Raw genomic sequence first — 19,907 nt, forward strand, 5'->3', positions numbered from 1 at the left:
ATATTATAGGTTATATTATTTCTCTATTGAGTCGTGTGCTAATATTAATGGTTGTGATCACTTATAGAACTTTCAATCACCATAATTCCATAAAGTCAAATTATGTGCTATTACCACTTTTGTATGAGAGAAAAAATTTTCTAATGGGACAATCTGTTTCGCAGCATCGGACTATACATTTTATACCTAAAGCTCATAATTCTGGAACATTTTATACCCAGAGCCATTTTACTTTTTTAGAAAGTTATAAAATAAACACTAAGCCTTTCATAAAATTCATGCTGATAGGTAATAACACCTACAGTTTCCAAACTATTCCAAACGATCACTTGAGGATAATACTCTGAACTTCTTATCCAGGCCTAGAAGAAACAAGGGAGGCTTCTTGTTATGCAGCCAACAGCCAGGCTCTGTTTAGGATGATGGAAATTAAGTTGTTAATGACCAAGACCCAAATTACTTTTAATGGTGTTTAAGGATTACCTTAACAAAATTACCATATTATTACTATAATAATAATAGAGCCACCTGAAGCCAGTGGTTTCAATGGTTAACAAGCAGTTTGTTAAACTCTCTCTCATCCTTATAATGACTGAAGCCCTATCATTAGCCACTGAAAACGACTGATTTGCTGGATTCAGTTCTTAAATAGTATGATATTGTGCAGCTCGCTGCAACTAACGCCACTCGTCACCCCCCTAAATGTGCATGTGTGCATTAGAAGTCCAATCAGTACAACTACCGGGGCCTGAGAGAACTGCGTGAGAATACGGGGAAACCCCAGGACAGTCAATAATCCACTTCACAGCGGTGTGTGGAGAAAGGGGGGGACAGCACAGCTCAAATAGCCAGGCGAGGCAGGTAACCATGCAGAAACAGGCTGAGTGTCTGTGCACTAGCAGTGGTCAACGCTTTCTCTTATTTCTCAGAAGCTATGGCAAACACTGCTTAATCCAGCGTCATGTGCTAAAAAGATCATTTAAAAGAAGTAGTTAGGAATAGTGCAGCCAGGGCGGTGCAAATTTCACAAGGCCTGTCCTGTGAGGAAAGAATCAAAGAAATTATTACCCTGAAGGGAAAAAGATTAAGAAGTTACCTGAAGGGTTGCTAGGTGGGAAAGATGGTAAAATGGCCATCTCTTCCCCAGGAGTTAGTGGATCCAAGTTATGAGCAGACAGATTCGGAAGAATTTTCAGGCGTTTCCTCAAGAAAACGGAATAAGCTGTGTCAGGTGGAAGTAAATTCCCGTGATTCGTGGACACATTTTGAAGATAGTGGAAGAAGGGATTCCCAAATCAGGGAGGTGTTTAACAGTTAGGACCCCACCTTTAAGATCGTCTTCAATTTTAAAAGTCTTAAGAATTAAACGAAAGGAAGACATCTCATGATTCTGATGTATCAGGTTTTTATATGTCAGACAGAAATAACCAGAGAGAGGAGAATTTGGGGGACTTTGAGCAGGAATCAAACATGAGCACCATAAAAATGCCCCAATTTACATGAATAGATAAAAATAAAAAACAACTAAAAATATCACAGAATGATCTTCAAAAAAAAAAAAAAATTCAATGGTTGTTATCACTGCTCTTAGAATTAATTCAGTCCAAAGCTTATTTCTCGCTCTAACAGATTAAAAATTTAACTGGAAAAGTACAGCTCTGATTGGAACGTGATTTTGAATTTCAACCATTTCTTTTATTCCAGAGCCATCAGATACATCCCTAGCACGTTGTTTTATCCACTCTTAACTTTCACTCTGCTCTCAATCTGCATTTCCTACTGGGTGGTGACAGCAGTGTATCCTTTGGTAACTGACCTCTTTAAACCTCAGAGTCACTTACGGTTCAGGAACCAGGAGTTTGTGTCCAGCGTTTTCCATCCCTGGAAAGATTAAGAACATCCTAAAGAAAAATGGGTATGTTTTTCCCAAGGCCTAAAAAAGGTTTCAGTCTACCAACTGCGTTTCCCCTCGGATAGGTCATAGGGTGGAGCTGTTCCGTTGTGTCTTCTCTTACGATGCTTCTCTTCGGCAAGGAGGCTCCTACATATGCTGTTTTAAACGGCCCACTCAGTGCAGCTGGCCCACAGTGTAGTAATTTAGACTTGAAAATGGATGAGAATTATGAGAAGATTAGAAGCTTTTTGAAACTAAGCTCTCCATGGACTTTTGAGTTATCTGTATTATTTCCTTGTCCATTTATTTTCAACCTGCCAGCAAATAGTTTGTCCTTAACGGAGCTTATTCAGTTTCCTGGCCACATCAGGGATACCCGTGTACAAAGTCATAGACCCTGAGGGGCACTGTGAACATGAAAATGAAACCTGTAACCCAGAGGTAAGTAAGAGAAGCTCTCCCGTGTGTGCACTTCAGTGCAGAATTCTCCTGTGTTTCCACTTGCAATTGTGAGTAATCCTGAAGCAGAGACTGCAGCACTGAGCAGGGACGGAGGCCCTGGGTACCGTATGGGAGGTGGGTCAGGAGGGCACTGGAAACAGTGGCAGAATGGACGGACAGCACTGTGGTTATCTCTTGAGCTTGCTTGTCCTATCGTAAAGCCAAGGAGAAGGTATGGTCAGCAACAACACTAATAAGTGTGAAATTTTAGTGTGTGAAGAGTGATGAGCATATAATGAAAAGTAAGATACTTCTGAAAGCTTATTAAAGAATTATATAAAGTGAGCTGATAGAAAGTAGAGTCACAGCAGAAGCTAATTCAGGAAAAACAGGACATGCAACTGGGAGGCTAAAAAAGAGGAAAAGGCAGGGAAAAGGCTATTGGTATTTAATATTTTATTCTTGTGTGTTTTTGTTTTTGTTTTTGTTTTTTCTGAGTACAGATTTTTAAGACATCTGCCATTGCCAAAGCCTGCCCTGGGGCTCTGTGTAACTTTGTATCCTATGGTGGACAGACTTTGTACGAGCAATACATCCCCACCTTCCATGCATACAACCTATTTGTCCTTCTCTGGCTTATAAACTTTGTCATTGCACTGGGTCAGTGTTCCCTTGCTGGTGCCTTCGCCACTTACTACTGGGCCATGAACAAACCCAAGGACATCCCACCTCATCCGCTTTTTACTGCATTTGGACGAGCCATACGGTAAGCTCTGTGTCAAACCCTACACCTGTCTGCTCAGTTACCTTTAGTGTGCTTGTAATCCAGTCTTGGACCCCTAATTCCAGTGTCAATATACAAGTGAGGTCGAAGGTATGATCCAAGGTTAATGGACGCCCACTGGTTCTGTCTGGTTTTGCAGCCACAGTTTTACAATCTCTACCCAGGCCAACCTCCTTCTACACACTATAGGGAACAGGAGCGAGAAGGAAGGCAAGAAAGCTGAATGAAAGAACAAGGATTAACTTGCCTCTGGATTTTCAGTGCTCAGCTAGAAGATCGCATTTTATGATGACAGGCTGTTGGGTATTCTTTATGTTGATGAAAGGCAAGACAGGTGTATATGGTTTAAAATCCTCTATGGAGACCCTTTATTAGTCTGAGTAAAAATGTACAAAAAGCTGTTCCTCATTTAATCCTCCTTCAGGTCCCTTTTACCTGTGAAAGTTGTTCAACTAGCGTCCTTTCAGGTGATGGTAAAGATATGTTCATTTATATTCTCATTTCATTTTTGCCCAGGTATCACACAGGATCCCTAGCATTTGGTTCTTTAATTCTTGCAACAATTCAAATATTTAAAATGTTCCTAGAATATTTGGACCGCCGTCTTAAACGTAAGATTCCAAAATTTATCTCAGATATTCTGACTCCTGTGAAGAGGATAGATGGGGCAGGGGGGTGAGAGAGACCTGATGGCTGCGACTAGGGCAGCAAGGATGGAAGGAGACAGGGCTGGGATATGTTCTGAAGGAAACTTCAGCAGAACTTGCTGAAAGAGTGGGGAAATGGTGGTGAGGAAAAGAGAGAAAGTGTGTGTGATCCTACTTATAAAATGAACTTCAAAAAGGAGGTTGAGAATCTATTTTGACCATGTTGTTATTGAGAAACATTGTGGAGATATCAGGTGGGCAGTTCTATGTCCAGAACGCAGGTCAAGATATGCTTAAAATATAAATGTGGACGTCACTGGCAGAAGTCTTCATCAATGGATGACACATATATTTTACAAACACATAAACTCTGCTCAAGGTGTGTACCTTAAAAGATTTTATGATTAATAGGCAAAATAACCTTGAGAAGGAACAACAAAGTTGGAGTGCTCATACTTCTTGATCTCAGAACCTATCACAAAGCTATAGCAATCAAAACAGTGTGGTACTGGCATAAAGACAGACATAGACCTGGAAAAGAAGAATATCCAAGAAATAAAACCTCATATATGAGACCATTCAATTGGGGAAAGGTCAGTCTTTTCAACTGACGGTGCTGGGAAAACTGGATATCCACATGCAAAATAATGAAGTTGGATTCTTACGTTATACCAAACATAAAAATTAAGTCAAAATGGACCAAATACCTAAACATAAGAGCTAAGGCCATAAAACTCTCAGCAGAAACAAAGGAGGAAATTTTCATGACATTGTATTTGGTGATGACTTCTTGAATACCACATGAAAAGCATAGGTAAAAATATAAAGAATAAATTAGACTTCATCAAAATGAAAAACATTTGTGTTTCAAAGGACATGATCAAAAGAGTGAAAAGATGGCCCACACAATGGAAGGAAATATTTTCAAATCACATACCAATAAGGGATTATTATCCAGAGTATATAAAGAACTTCTACAACTCAAGAGCAAAAAAAATAAATAAATAAGTAAAAATAAGTAACCCAGTTCAGAAATAAGCAAAGAACTTGAATAGTCATTTATTCAAATATGATCTACAAATGGCCAATAAGAACTTGAAAAGAAGCTCAATGTCACTAGTTACTAGGGAAATGCAAATCAAAACCACACATGAAATACAAAAACAGAAAGAAAAGAAAAGAACAAGTGATGGTGAGGTTATTGAGAAATTATATCTCTGCTGTATTGCTGGTGGGAATGTAAAATAGTATAGCCACTGTGGAAAGCGGGATGGTGACTCCTTAAAAAGTTAAAAATAGAATTTCTACGTGATTCAGAAATTCCACTTCTATTTAAAGGGATGAGAGCAGGAAGGCAGATACTTGCCCACCAATGTTCACAGCAGCATTATTCACAGTAGCCAAAATGTGGAAGCAACACAAATTCTCATAAATAAGTTTACATATTTACATATAATGGAATACAATTCAGCCTTAAAAAGGGATGAGATGGTGAATGCTGAACATTACTTGTATACTAAGTGAAATAAACAAGAAACAAAAGGGCAAATATTGTGCGATTCCTCTTATACGAGATACCTAAAAGGGGCAAATTCATACAGACAGAATGTAAAATAGAGGTTACTAGGAGGTAGGGGAAAGGGCAATGAGGAATTATTGTTGAAAGGGTACAGAATTTCTGTTTGACATGACAAAAAATTCTGGAAACATTGGTGATGGCTACACGACATTGCAAATGTCCTCAACACCAGTGAATTGTACGCTTACAAATGGTTAAAATGGAAAATTTTATATTAGGTCTATTTTACCAGGATAAAAAGTTTAAAGCCCATTTTAAACATTTGGTTATATTTCTTTTGATTCATAGAGTTCAGCTATAAATTTTTAATAGATTTAAATCTCTCTTTTATATAGATGTTCACAACAAGTTTTTAAAATTGCTACAACACTGCCTGAAATGCTGTTTCTGGTGTTTGGATAAAGTAATAAAATTTTTAAACAGAAACGCCTATATTATGGTGAGTAGGTGATATTTTTGTCTCTCAAGCTGCTTCTTTGCAAACCCAAATGCCATGTCTGCATCACCCTCTTTAAAGCACTTTTATATCATGCAGTTGAATTTATCACCGTGCTGGTATGAAGACTTGCAAATCCAGTACAAGATTTAGGGCTATGCTCCCCTAGTTGCCATAGTATCTTGACTGTACTCCATTGTTACCTATAATATCTTTTTTGAAAGGAAAAAGATTGGTATTGGAAATCTGAAAGTGTGCTACATTGAAATGGTTCCATGTGCCTTTGATATGGGTTAGCAGGAAAAAAGTTTACATAGTCTATTTCCCTCTGAGAAGAAAGTATCTCTCTAATTCTGAAATTTACATAATTTTAAGTAAGGGATTGATTCTTTTTATAAATCTTGTGTTGAAACGTGGGCACCGGATATGCTTGACAAAATTCTCTCATATTTCCTGTGGGAATATAGAGATTTGTAGTTTTTTTTTTTAAATAAGGGATCAAAAAATATAATTCTTACAAAATTTAGAAGCTAAAGAACAACCTTATGACAATTGCTTATTATCACAGTGACACAGGGTCTGCAAAGTGATTGAATTAGTCATGAATTTGCTTCTGGTGAGAATATTACATTGAGTCTTTTAGTCAGTCAAGCGTAGGGAAAATCATTGGGTTTTCAAGCATAGGGAAAATCATTGGGTTTCCTTAAGAGTAATCTTTGATGTAGAGACTATGATACTTAGCCCATTCGGTGACAAACTCTAGCCAAAACGTTTCAAAGACAGAAGCCATTACCTAGGATTTGGGAACAAGACTTGCCTCTGTTTGTGGCTGTCTTGTCTCCCGGCGATTATGGGCACCCAATGACCTTCCTGTCAGTGACCCTGAGAGTTGTGCGGAATTGAGGACATATAGTACCCAGGCCTCCCACAGACCCAAATGCCAGAAGGAGAAATGGGGTAGTTATATGAATAACAGGAGTTTAGTTGATTATTCTCCTGATTGGACTGTCCATTGTTCTTGTTACAATATATTATTGGTACCAGAATAATATTGATTATCTTCCTTAGATTGCAGTATATGGCAAAAACTTCTGTAGGTCAACAAGAGATGCTTTCAATCTGCTGATGAGAAACATTTTAAAGTAAGTAATCAGGTTGAAAAACGCAATGAATAATTTGGTGAACCTGGGGCATTCCATCCTTCATACGTTACTTGAAGTGTTGGTGGCATTATTGGACATGAATATTTGTCTTTTAGTATGATAGACTTACATCTTCTCTCTCAAACCATTAATTTATTTTCCTAGCTTAGAATTTTTGCTTTCATCATCCATTTGTATCTTGCTATCCACTGGCATTGATTCATTTTTATTATCCCCTCTGGGTAAGAAACTCCCCAGATGAACCACATCATCATCTTGTCTCTGGCCATTTCCTCCTTCCAAATTGATGAAACCCCAATGAATGAAATCAGAGAACAAATATAGCATCCTCAGGGGTCAGGGTATCTTTAAGCCTCAAATTAAAGAAAGATGGGCTGATCCCACCCTTGCAGGGCACCAACAGCCCTGAATGCCATCTGTGTCTTCACTACCAATAAGTCAAAGCTCCCTGCCTGGGTTCCACCTTCCTTTCGTGCAAAACAGTTGACAAATAAAATATCAGCAAAAACACATCAGAATGAACCCATTAATATCTATTGCCATAAATTTCAAGTAACAAGTGTGTTTTAAACATGAGATGAAACTTGCTTTTCTTTCTGATACTCAGAGTTGCAGTCACGGATGAAGTTACATTCTTTGTACTCTTCCTGGGGAAGATTCTAGTTGCTGGGAGTATAGGTGAGTGATACTGAGACAATAACACACAGTTTAAAAGGTGGTGGGAAAACTCTTTGCTGCAAAAAGCTACATTCCTCTGCAAGTGTGTGATATGCGTGTTCTGCCTTTTCAATGTATGAACAGGTGTTCTGGGCTTCCTGTTCTTCACACAGAGAATGGCAATGATTGTAGAGGCACCAAGATCTTTAAATTACTACTGGGTACCTTTGCTGGTAAGAACTGATATCCAGGACAATTTGGGCTGCTCTGACAAAGAGACCATAGACCAGGAGGCTTAAACAACAGAAATTTATTCCCCCACAGTTCTGAAGGCTGAGAAGTCCAAGGTCAAGGCACTGACCAATTTGGTTCCTGATGAGGTGCCTCCTCCCGGTGTGCAGAGGGACACCTGCCTGTACTCACAGATGTAAGGGCAATTCTTTCACTCTTGGGATGTAATTACCTCCCAAGGGCCCCACCTTCAAGTCACATTGGGGACTAGAGGTTCAACTTAAGAATTTTGGGGGGTACACAACTCAGTCCATGCAGCTGGGTATTGTTGATTCTCTGATTTATCAGAGGTAGCAAAATATAAAACAAAAAGGAACAGGAGAAATGATAATGACTACTAACATTATTGGTCTTACTTGAGGCCCACCCCCTAAGGAGACATTGCTTAGTAGATGCTCTTTCGCTTTAGAGATTGGGGTCCTCGGAAACAGTCCAGCAGAGGACTCTGTGCAGAAGGTTTATCAGGAAGTTCCCTCCAAGATATACTTGGAAGGAAGTGAGGAGGGCAGGTCAGGAGAGCAGGAGAAGGTGGCCTGTGCTGCAGTTGCAGCAGAGGGCTCAGAATTACAGAAAGTTCTGGCAAAGGGAAGGGGCCTTTGGATACTGCATCAGGCAGCTGTTGGCTATGAGCAGCCCCTGGATGGGGTTGTAACCTTAGATGAGACAGTTCCCTGCACGGAGGGCAATTCTTAGTGAGGGAAGCAGCTGCCTACATTTCCGGCAGCTGGGGATGGATGAGGCCGCTGGATGAGGTCTGGGTGGAGCCCTGCGGTATCTGTTACAGCATATTATTAACTCACTGACTGCAGGTGTCAAAAAACCTTCATTACTCACACCCTGCCCCCCTTTATGCCAGTTTTCTATAAGTGGCACAGAGAGGTCAATTAACTTGCTGAGCACCTGAGCTGGGGTTAAAATTCAGGCTATATGTGCTCTTAACCCCGAATGCTTTACTCTTTATGTGTACAGCATCTTAAAAATGGGGTTTGTTTTTTAAACTGGAACATTTTTGATAGGCAGTGGGGCTGAAGCTAAGAAAATGGTCAAGTAATTTAATACATTTTGTTTAAATCTCAGTACAAAGCGCACAAAGCACTACCATTAAAATGTTTTGTCTCTGTATTGAAATCTGTTCCAACACCGAGCGTTTCAGAACTTCCTCGTCGGGGTTTTCATTTATAGCTGCGTTATGGTTCTTCTGGTCAAAATGACATGTCATTTCTCTTCTTTATCCATGTCCAGACTGTCGTTTTGGGATCTTACCTGATCGCACATGGGTTCTTCAGCGTCTATGCAATGTGTGTTGAGACCATCTTTCTCTGCTTCTGTAAGTATTCACTGTGTGTGTTTCCCGCTCCGTGGGTAACTGACAGAGGAGAAGGTGACGGCCAGCATCCTCCCCGGCTCGGCTGTCACCACCACACAGGGTTCATTTGAAAGGAGACATTGCTTAGTAGATGCTCTGTAAACCTTAGCTGCTGAGAAATAAGACACACAAAGAGAGGTAAACACATCACAATCTCACTTATATGTGGAGCCTACAAAAGTCAAACTCACAGAAACAGTCAGCAGAAGGGGGTGACCAGGGATGGAGGGGCCAGGGTGTCAGCTCTCAATGATACAGGATAAATAAACTATGGAAAGCTAATTCCCAGCTTGGTGACTACGGTTAATATTATATTATTTACCTGACGTCTGCAAAGACAGTAGGTCCTAAGTATCCTTACCACACACCCAGGACAGCTCTGTAACAGGGTGAGAATGTTAATAGCTTGATGTTCGTCATTTCAGGTCCTATGCGTAGATCAAAACTTGTGCAGCGTCAATATATGTATTTTTACTTGTTAATTATCCCTCAGCAAAGTTGAAGAAAAACATTATACTTCCAAAAAGCTTAGGGAAAGATTCAAAATTACCAAAAAACCAAAAAACAACTACAGCAACAAAACCCTTAATAACAGAGAGTGGAGTTCACAAAGCACAGACGAGTGGACTATTGAAATGAACCCCAGGCTTCCTGGCATGGTGCTGGCATGGAATTATTTTTTTCATTTCTTAATGTTTTCAAATGTATAATAACAGTTGGCTCCTTTTGTGCTTGGTTAATAGAACCGAGGATGTCACTGAACCTTAGAACCCAGGTTTTAGAGTTCTTTGAGGACAGAAGTTATAGATTCTGATAGAGCAAAGTTGGCAATGGTTTCAAAGACATCCAGGGCCCATGTACACTATGTGACATGATGATGATAAGTGGGCAGGATTCAGAGAAGTGCGTGTCTAGGAAGTGGCTGGACCAATGTAGATGCACAGAGCAGACGGAGCCTTCAGGGCTCTCGTCCCTGAAGTGTCCCCTACGCCCCATGTGTGGACACTGCTCACAAGCTCACAGGACGTTTTGCAGTAGTGCCCCATCTGAAAAGTCCTGGAGAGCTCAGCGCCCCGCAGCACTCTGTTTGGCCCTAACCTTCACGGCCATCTCTGCAGCAAGCTGAACATAGGTAGAAATAAAAGAACAGGTAAAATGACATCACTTGTTATGACTACACAGCCTGGCAGATTATTTCTCTGACATCTGTAAGAGAAAGAAAGACATCTTATTCTCTCGCAGGGCTTTACTGAGCAATCTTCTTCTATAAAACTAACAGTTTATTTTCTAGAATAACCCATAACACTAACTTCACACTGGGGTCAGGAAAGGAGATAGTAACCACAGGGAGATATATTCAAAGACAAAGCTCCTGGACAATAGTCTGCTCTTATTTTTGTTTCCTTTCTCAAACATTAAAATCAATGTTTGATAACTGAACCAAAAAAAAAAAAAATCCATTTCTATGCTAGTTAGCTCTTCCTCTGGCTATAAATGGAATAGGGATGTTTAATCTATTCCCAGTGACTCGATGGTTTGCTAGGAAAAGCCATCCACAAAATGCCACATGAATGAGCTCCAGTTCCGGTGTGGGACGGAAGAAGCAGCCGGGGAGGAAGGTAGTGCGGAGACTTGGTGGAGACGGGCTCTGACGCAGGGGTCCTCAAACTTTTTAAACAGGGGCCCAGTTCACTGTCCCTCAGACCCCTGGAGGGCCGGACTGAGGGCCCCAGGATGAGTCGGCTGCTAAACAGGACAGGCAGCGTCAGCAAAAACACCCGGCAGGGCGGATAAATGTCCTCCATGGGCAGCATGCGGCCCGTGGGCTGTAGTTTGAGGACACCTGCTGGCGTGTTGCGGGATCTCTGCTCTCATCTCAAACACTGACGATGGAAGCAAAATTTGGAGATCCCTCTGTGGTCTTCCCCACTCTTGTAGCTGAAAATATGCCTCAAAGTTTGTCTCAGGAAATGTCTACTTGTTTCCAGTCTTTGGAGGCTTTGGCTAATTGTGTAGATTTTAAGTTTGGCAGTAGATTTTGCATTAAAGCAGTAAGAAACGTTTTCCACATTTATTAACCATTTGCCAACTCCTTGAAAGCAGGATATAATATCAGCTTTATTCAATACATTGTGTGTTGACATAAATAGTCCCTTCCAGAAACTCTTGTTTTTGATAATAAAGAACAAGGGAAATCACATTTTATTTCTCTTCCCTCTCCAGATGTTACCTAGGGCAACATTATGCTTTGGAAAATGCTCCTAAATGACACCCCAAGCCAAGTTCTGATTGTGCAAAACTGTACTTTTAATTTTGTTTATATATCTTTTTATACCTATTATCTTGGCTGCCAGAAAACTGGTGTTTGTTCAAATGCCAGTTATTAGTAAATAGTTCGTTTATAGAAACAGTGCACAAATGTTTCCCCAGGGTGGGAAAAATGATAGTTATAGATGATGATTAATGTGGCCCAGACCAGGCTTCCTACCAGTACCTTCAGGGTAACAATGATGCAGACACGGGACGTGATCCAGGAGACCCCCCTTAATTGTGGGAGATAGATTCCAAGACCCCCAAGGCAGGCATGGAAACTCACGTTGTTCCAGACCCCACTGCCGTCAACCAGAACACATTTCTGCCCGTGGCTTCCACCTGCAAATGTAACGCCTTTTCCATCTTAGCTGAGCACTTATCATGCCCCATAGTTTGAACTTGAGGTGTAACAGCAAAACTGGCACAAATTTCCTTTTCTTCCTCACAGTTTCACAGATTAGTCGATTCATTCTTACTGTATAAAACAGCATTTTAATATTAGCCCATTTTCCTTATTAACTCGAGAAGGTTCACCTTTTTACTTAAAGGAGACACTCTAAGGCTTTTCCTGGTATATCCAAATTGCCAGCATCTCTACTCTCGTGCTTTGGGGTCATTATGAAGTAAAATCAGAGTTTCTCGAACACAGGTTCTGCAATTCCAGGACAGTCTCCCTGAGATGGCTACTAAGTGAGTAAGGGGCAGGTAACGAACATAGAGATCGTTAACAAAGGGACAGCCTGGGTGGGATGCTGGGATGGCAGGAAATTTCACCATCTATGAAGAACAGTGCACAATTTCAAGCTTAGCAACTGTTTTATTTCTGGAGTATTTTGTTTCATATTTTCGAACCATGGTTGGCCTCAGCTTACTGGAACCATGGAGAGTAAAACTGTAGAAAGCAAATCTGCACACAAGGTGGTGGGGAGGGCATTACTGTGCAGAGATAGGGTCAAGGACAAAAGAACAGAAATGCTTAGTGTCTGTCACCTCCCTTCTTAACTATTCATGTTGTGGAGGAGGAACTGTGAGGTCTGGTGTAAAGATCTACTAAACCAATGACCAGCCGTTCCCAGGGGAGAATAGATACTACCTACCACGAATACTGTATAAGTGCAGGGAACTGAACTCCATGTAAGTGTCTTGCTCTCAGCAGAAGTCTAGAGATCCCCCAGCAAGCGGGATCATGCCAGCGTCTGAATAAGAGCCCCAGCAAAGCAGGAGGTAAATGCACATATTAAGAAGTCCGAAAACACAGATATTCTAATATTAACTTTTGCATATGATCTGAAGCAGACTGTAGGGATCTAGGACAGGACGTCCTATAGTTGAGAAGGATGAAAACTGGACTCCGTGTCAAAGGCTCATCCCGATTGCCTTGGAGCTTCTGACGTGGGCAGAGTCATTTTATGTCCCAGGGTTCCAGTTCCTCATCTGTGACATTAGGCTGTGGACTGCCATTAAAACCGAGTTGAAACTCTGAAATTCAATTATTATTCCACGTTTTCCACAGGATTAATACGCTCTTGATGCAGCTTCATTCCCAAAGAGGTGGCCATTTATTTCTTTCTGAAATGAGGAGTCACGGGATTTAATGATAACCCCTTTGAAAGGACAGGAAGAGATTATTAATCACATCCCAAAATGAGGGAAGGGGCGAGAGACCAACCCCACCCATGGGTTTTTCAACAACCTAACATTCAAAAAGAAAGAAAACATTGGTGGGGGTGCCCTGACCGCTGTTGGTATGTGATGGTTAACTTTTCACTATCGAAATAATGCTCTTTGGGAGTGGGAGGGATGTGGGGAGAGTCAGTGCCTCCTGACAGAGGTAAGTCTTCATGCCTTTGTCCAGCATCTGCAACTTCACTGCTCAGATTGCTGCTTGTTGTATATGACTTTCTAATGCTGATTTCTCTGATTTTTCCCTGACGACGCTCCAATTTATAAAAACGTGCATAATTATTGCGCCGCTGCTTGTCGCCGTTGCCCACTTTGGCTGCCGCACAAACAGGTGAAGATCTGGAAAGAAACGACGGATCTACAGAAAAACCCTACTTCGTAGCCCCTAAACTCCATGAAATTCTCATCAAGAAGGAACTAGTTCCCCAGAAGCAGAAAAGAGTAGAAAAAGCTCCCAACAGTCTCGCTCACTTTTAAGTAGAAGTTTTGTAAATTAGGTCAATTGTAACTTTGTTGCTTTCAAGTGATGTGAAATTTCTGTGCTTATTTCTGAAATGTCAGCTCCTGGTACCACCTGCAGTGTCCAGAATTTGATGACAGGAGCCTCCGTTGATTTTTAGACTGTGGTCCCAGCTGACGCACCAGGTGTTAATGTCAAACATTTTTTAAAATCTGTAGCTGAAAATGTTTTAATAACTTTTATAACTCAGTGTGCTGTTTGTGTCACAGCACTTTGATAGCCTTTCTTTTTATAACTGTATATTTGTAAAGGATATTCAGGCAATTTTTGAAAACACTACAAATGTGTAATCAATTAGCCATAAAAATATTGATTTATAGTTAGCCAGCATATGGTACTAAATTTGTAAATATGGTGCTATGGTTATATTTATACTGTTGAAGCTGGTGGACAACCCTCTAAACTGTGATTAAACTTGTATTAATGGTTCTTTAGTAAGTATATTTCAATGAGTCAAGTGCATAAGAAACAGATAGATGTTAATGTGATGCAAGTTCTACATAGAGCATTACTGGGTAAGATTACTGTTGAAGTGAGATTATGTTTGTATTGAAGTCAAATGTTGAGTTCTGGAATGTCATTTCCAATAATATGAACCTCTGGCCACCACAAAAATATTCTGACCAAAAAACTTGAATTGCCACATCACTCAAGCCGTTTTGTCTCTAACCCAAATTTCCTTTTCCTCCCATTTAGAAGATCAGTATGAATTTGTTTCAGACGAGTGATTACATCTTTTCATGGGCATACTTGTATTTCTAGAATAAAGAGATTATGTGACTTTGTTCTACAAAAGGTTTAATTTTAGCTCAACTTACAGTGAGGAAAAAGAGATTTTCAGATTTTACCCTAACAAAATATTCTGTTGGTCTTCTCTTAGGTACCTGTCCGGTATCTTTACAAGGGGCATACTTGGGGTTATAAAATATCTCCCTCTAGGGCATAGGTCTGAGGAGGAAAGTTGTCACCACCCTCCACCCCTGCTGGCCACAGGGGTGGAGCGAAGCCTGGATCAGACACTCACAGACCTTGCCTATCCCTGTGTACAAATGTGTATGATATGTCTGCCAGTGTAATAATGCACCTGAAAACAGCATTCAGGCAATTCCCATCCTTTCAGCTTTTACACTAAGCTTGTGTATAAGGATTATTTATGTATTAATAGAAAGGGATGTGTGGATCTGAATATGATCCGTTCATCCAAGAAAAGTTAGAAAAGTATTATCACATTGCAAAGTAATATATATATGTACTAATTTAATTAACTATTTTGAAGTGTGGGAACCTACATTTAGACTAACATTGGGTTATAGCATAAGCCAGTGAACAGAAAAGATTTTCAAAATATTGGTCCTTGTAATGACGACCAATTTGTCCTTTGATTACTTTCTTGAGATTATTGCAGTCAAAAGTGTCACTTGGATTCACATCTTGGTAAAGAGTCTTCTTCCTTCTTATTCTTCCTGAAGCACAAAGCAGGGAAGAATGACAACATGTTTTTTCCAACAATATTATTAATATTTTATTCAACAATACAGGGGTCACAACTAGTAAAATAGTGACCTCTACCTGAGAACTTGTAATAAATATATTGAATACATGCCCATGGCTTCCCCAACCAAGAGATCACGATCTATTGTCTTTGGTTTTGGGCCACCATGTGAATTATTATAAATTTCTCTATTTCATTCTGATGCACATATAAGTTGGCAAATCACTTGAATATAATGTAAACCAACAATGTAAGAAACTATTTGCCTATTTATATTGTGGTATTTCTAGTAAGAAAAATAGTCTCCATTATTACTTCTCTGTGTGATTGAAATATGTAAAGCAAAATTGAGCATTGTTTTTGAGAAGAAATATAGAAGCCATTTTCTTATAAAGCAATTAAACTAATAGCCGTGAAAAAGCAGGGGGGGTGCCCCTCGAAACTTGCAGTTCATGGATTTGAAATACTAGACAGTTTTACAAGTCTTATATTCCAAGGCTGTACTATCTAAATTGTTGACAGCAAAATAAAATCCATTTTGAACAAATGCGGTAATTTACTACGTTGAGAAAAAGAAGGTAAAAGTTATTTTCTCCCTCGCAGAACTGAGGGACACGCAATGTTGGCAGACTCTGACCTGTTACACAGAAATGTGATAATATCGTTCTGATAAAAATCACAAGGGCTGTTTTCTCCTAACTATGTTTACAATAATGTCCATGCCAAACTGTGCTGTTTAAGAAAACACTATTCTGAACTGCTGTAAAGCAAGTAAGCAGCAGATGGCGCTGTTACTTCTCCTACAGTTTTGCTTTAATACTTATTCTGTGCCGTTCTTCCTCCTAGTGGACGATATAGAAAGAAACGATGGTTCTACTGCAAGACCCTATTACGTGAATCAATCTCTGCTGAAGATTTTCCAGGAGCAAAACACACAAACTAAGAACAAGTAGAAGAGCAAACTGGTCACCCTACAGCGGTGTGTCACTCTTTCCCCACCTGCTGTGTCTGTGCAACTCCCCATTTGACAAGTGCTTTGTGTTAGCAGCGCTGTGTTGACGACCTTGTTGGCTTGTATTTGCATGTTTTATACCAAAGCTGATACTGTAAAATGTGAAACCATCGGAAGTCGCAAGGGAATTGTTAATAACATGAAACATTTTTATACTAAGATCTTTTGTTTTGTAATTCATTTTTAATAGAGTGGCTTGGATGTTTTGAAAATACTGATGTGTTCATATTCTTTTAAATATTAGGTTGAAAAGTAATACGTCATTTAAATTGATAGCTCCTAATATATTTTTTAAATTACAAGGAAAAGACGTCTTCTGCAGGGAAAATTGGTAAACACGGTGAGATTAAAAACGTTAAAGCTTCTAGCACTCTTGTGTGACCGTGAATCAGCAGAAGGACCGCCCTGCTCTAGTTTGCTCTCGTTAAGGACAGAATGTTTCCTGCCAGACAAATTGCCAATCACGCAGCCTCCCCTACTCGGTCCTCTGACAAAGTGCCTTACGGGCGGTTGGATATGACCCAACTTTTGTGGGCAAGTTTACAAACATTGTTTTTTTAAGAAAGTTGAAAACCTGCAATGTTTAGTGATAAAACGAGTCTTGCATTTGTTGTCCTCTGAGCTCACTGGTTGGAAACCATTTGTCCCGTCAGTGTGTGTGACGCCCTCACTGCTGCCGAGAACCTCGTGCAGCTGAACAATCTCCGTCTAGTGGACGTTCATGGATGTGTACTAGACGCAAGAAAAAACTTGTAGACACTTTGTTTGTTTTTTTACTAAAAGGGAACTTTAAATATGTGATCTTTTCTATAGTAGACCTTTGAAAAATACAGTAAATATGATACTGCACTTCTCAGATTGCAAAGGGAAACTTCCAGGACTTACAAAGGGAAACGTCACGCGCTCAAGAGCGTGCTCGCAGGTGTCACGTACTGCCCAGCCACATTTTAAATGATCATTTATTTTCACTAACATCTATGTCATTTCACTTTTAAACTTTTGTTATTAATCAGTTTACTTATAATATTTTAATATTATTATGCTAATAGAAACAGAAACAATTTCTAATTCAGTTCTCAAGAATTTTGCTAATATTATGAACTTTTAAGGAAATTAATTCAGTGCGTTGCTAAGCATTACAGAAAGAGTCTGTAAAAGTCTCCCTCCAAGGGAGTGTCAATCACCTAATAATCATTTGTAAACATTTGAGAATCAATCAAAAATAACTTACTGTCAGTTTATCTATTACCACACTTGTTTAAATGTGACTTTAGATACTTTTAATGCCAAAAATAAACTCACATGAGCACGTGACAGTCTGAGCTCTGTAATTGAGGTGCTTCTGCTGTGCAGAAACTTAAGCAAATATTGTCTAAATATCTTTGATAATTAAAATGTTTAATATTTAATGAAATTTGTGGTTACCCATTGTTTTAAACCTGTTTGTTTTTTCTTTTAATAAAGATTTAGATAAGAAAAAATTGTCTGTCTCTTTTATTTCTTAAAGCTATAGCAGGGAAAAACTTCTGTTTTTAAAACCCACTGTATTAAGGCAGTACCTTCTCTGTACCAAATATCTAGGGGTTTCTAAAACATCTAGAGTTAGCTTTTAAAATCTCCATTTTTCTGTAGGTGTGTATTGCCAAATAACTAAAACTGATAATTCACACAAACACATAACTCAAAGCCTAATAGGTAAGAGATGGATTTTTTTTTAACTGAAGTAATGAACTGAATTAGTTCCTTGGTCTTTATTTTAATTTGCCAAAGGTTTGCTCAGTCTTTCACTGATTTTGTCAAAATTCATAAGAAAAAAATCATCATTTTTATAGTAAGCATAAATTTAGAGAATCTAAAAAACGTAAACACTGAGCAACAATAGTTTCTAAAGCAAGATTCATTGTACCTATCACCATTTTATCTTAGGCTAATTGTTTCTTAGGTTCAAATATTCCTTAACAAATTGTGGGTTTCCTTTAAAGAAAACATAAAACAATGTTCTTGCAGTTTTCAATATAAATATACTAAGAGGCTTGTTAATAAAGCTACTGATTCCTTTCTTACATGGAATAAAAATACAGTTTGATTTCCAGAACTCCAAATTCTAGTTTAGATTTTAATAACTCCCGCTTTTAGATAATAAAAACTTATCACAACTGTAAATAAATTGGGTAAAATTGTACTGTGATTAATTTGGTTTTTCTACACAAAGAGTTTGTGTTTCCATATAGCAAAGTAATAGCATGGAAGATTCTGCAGGTTCATCGGTGATGACGTGATTATTACTTTAACTAACGCTGGAAAACAGGCTGTGGCCCAGCTCCTTATTTTTCTTGTAGTAGATGACTGACCAGCACTCATTCCAATGTATGTTCTTTCACTTTTACAAGTGGCGCCTCAGGAAATTGCTCTTAAACTGTAACCAGGCATAGTAATTATCTCCAGTATTATCTGGTTCTGGATTGGGGAACATGCTTTATAAATCAGTCTTTGTTGGCACACGAGAGGGGACAAAATTGAACTAAAATCATTATTGCAGACCATAGTGTATGAAATGGTATCTTAACCTTTTTTCCAGTTTCTTGCAGATGTTATCCTTAGATGTTTGCAAGTTTTAAAAATACAGCTATATAAGAATGTAATTTAATAAATCATTATTGAAAAATATCAATATAGCAGGTGCATGCTCCATCGAAATCAACAGCTTCATGTCTTATAATCTAATTTTTATTGTCTAGGTCTAAATGAATAAAATGAATAGAAAAACAAAAAAATACATAGAACAGGAAAAAATTCTGCGAAGTTACTTCCCATATACCACATGTTCAGTCTTCGGGCTAAAATGAGTATTGAAGACTTTTCTCTCAGGACCTAGCTGAGTTAAGTCTGGTTTAAGTAAATCTATCATCATCCAGAGAACAGGGGCAACTTCTGTTAAAATGCCTATGAATTTATGAAAATTAGGAGCCACCTTATTTATGGAAGGCTTAGACATTAGGAGGAAGTCACAATCATGGACCCAAATGGAAGTGCCCTCTCCCCTATTTACAACTTTCTAATTGCTTGAAAGGAAAGGTTTTCAAACCAGTGTGGAGCCTGCTCTAATCTCCTATCTTGGCTTCTGTGCTGGGAGAACAGGAGCTCTGTTATGTGACACATTTAAAAGCAATTGATTCAATTTTACTGTTTGAAGTCATTAGCTTGTTCTCTGCTTTAAGCGTAAGTCTTGGCTTTTTCTCCGGTCCTTTGTATTTATTGCATGAGTCAGAATAATTTAGGCATGAGGGGCACTGTGAATGCGTGTAAAATGCCCTCACACTGCTGGCTCAAAGACTGGGGTACATCTTCATCTCTGGCCCTTTGTTGTGAAAGAGCACAGTGGGAGAGGCTTATCAAATGAGAAAGATGTTTGCGTTTTGCACGCAAATTAAAGTGGAACTTGATTCATTGTTAGAATAATCTTGGACTCGCTACGTTCTTGCAGCCAGGTGATGTGCACTCCTGAGCCTGTGTTTGCACAGAAAGGAGAAAATAAAGGTAAGATGCTGGGGAAAGGTAAGATGCTTGGTATTTGAGGTGAGAACAAAAAACCTAAGAAATTTCTAGTGGGAGCCCAGAGGATGATGTTA

At 39.2% G+C, this 19,907-nt stretch overlaps 1 protein-coding gene across 1 annotated transcript in view; it reads left to right on the top strand.

The window, feature by feature from the left end:
- SLC44A5 (solute carrier family 44 member 5) overlaps positions 1-13,731 on the top strand; it is a 78,095-nt gene extending 64,364 nt beyond the window's left edge. The window contains exons 11-20 of the mRNA XM_012801631.1: positions 1,705-1,797; positions 2,248-2,335; positions 2,839-3,101; positions 3,636-3,730; positions 5,681-5,784; positions 6,850-6,923; positions 7,552-7,622; positions 7,746-7,834; positions 9,135-9,219; positions 13,586-13,731. Coding sequence (XP_012657085.1) covers positions 1,705-1,797; positions 2,248-2,335; positions 2,839-3,101; positions 3,636-3,730; positions 5,681-5,784; positions 6,850-6,923; positions 7,552-7,622; positions 7,746-7,834; positions 9,135-9,219; positions 13,586-13,731 — 1,108 coding nt within the window. The remainder of the gene's footprint in view (positions 1-1,704; positions 1,798-2,247; positions 2,336-2,838; positions 3,102-3,635; positions 3,731-5,680; positions 5,785-6,849; positions 6,924-7,551; positions 7,623-7,745; positions 7,835-9,134; positions 9,220-13,585) is intronic.
- The last annotated feature ends 6,176 nt before the right edge of the window (positions 13,732-19,907 follow it).

This window comes from Otolemur garnettii, unplaced genomic scaffold, assembly GCF_000181295.1.
Source record: "Otolemur garnettii isolate 467f Iridium unplaced genomic scaffold, OtoGar3 scaffold00010, whole genome shotgun sequence".
Classification (NCBI taxonomy): Eukaryota; Metazoa; Chordata; class Mammalia; order Primates; family Galagidae; genus Otolemur; species Otolemur garnettii.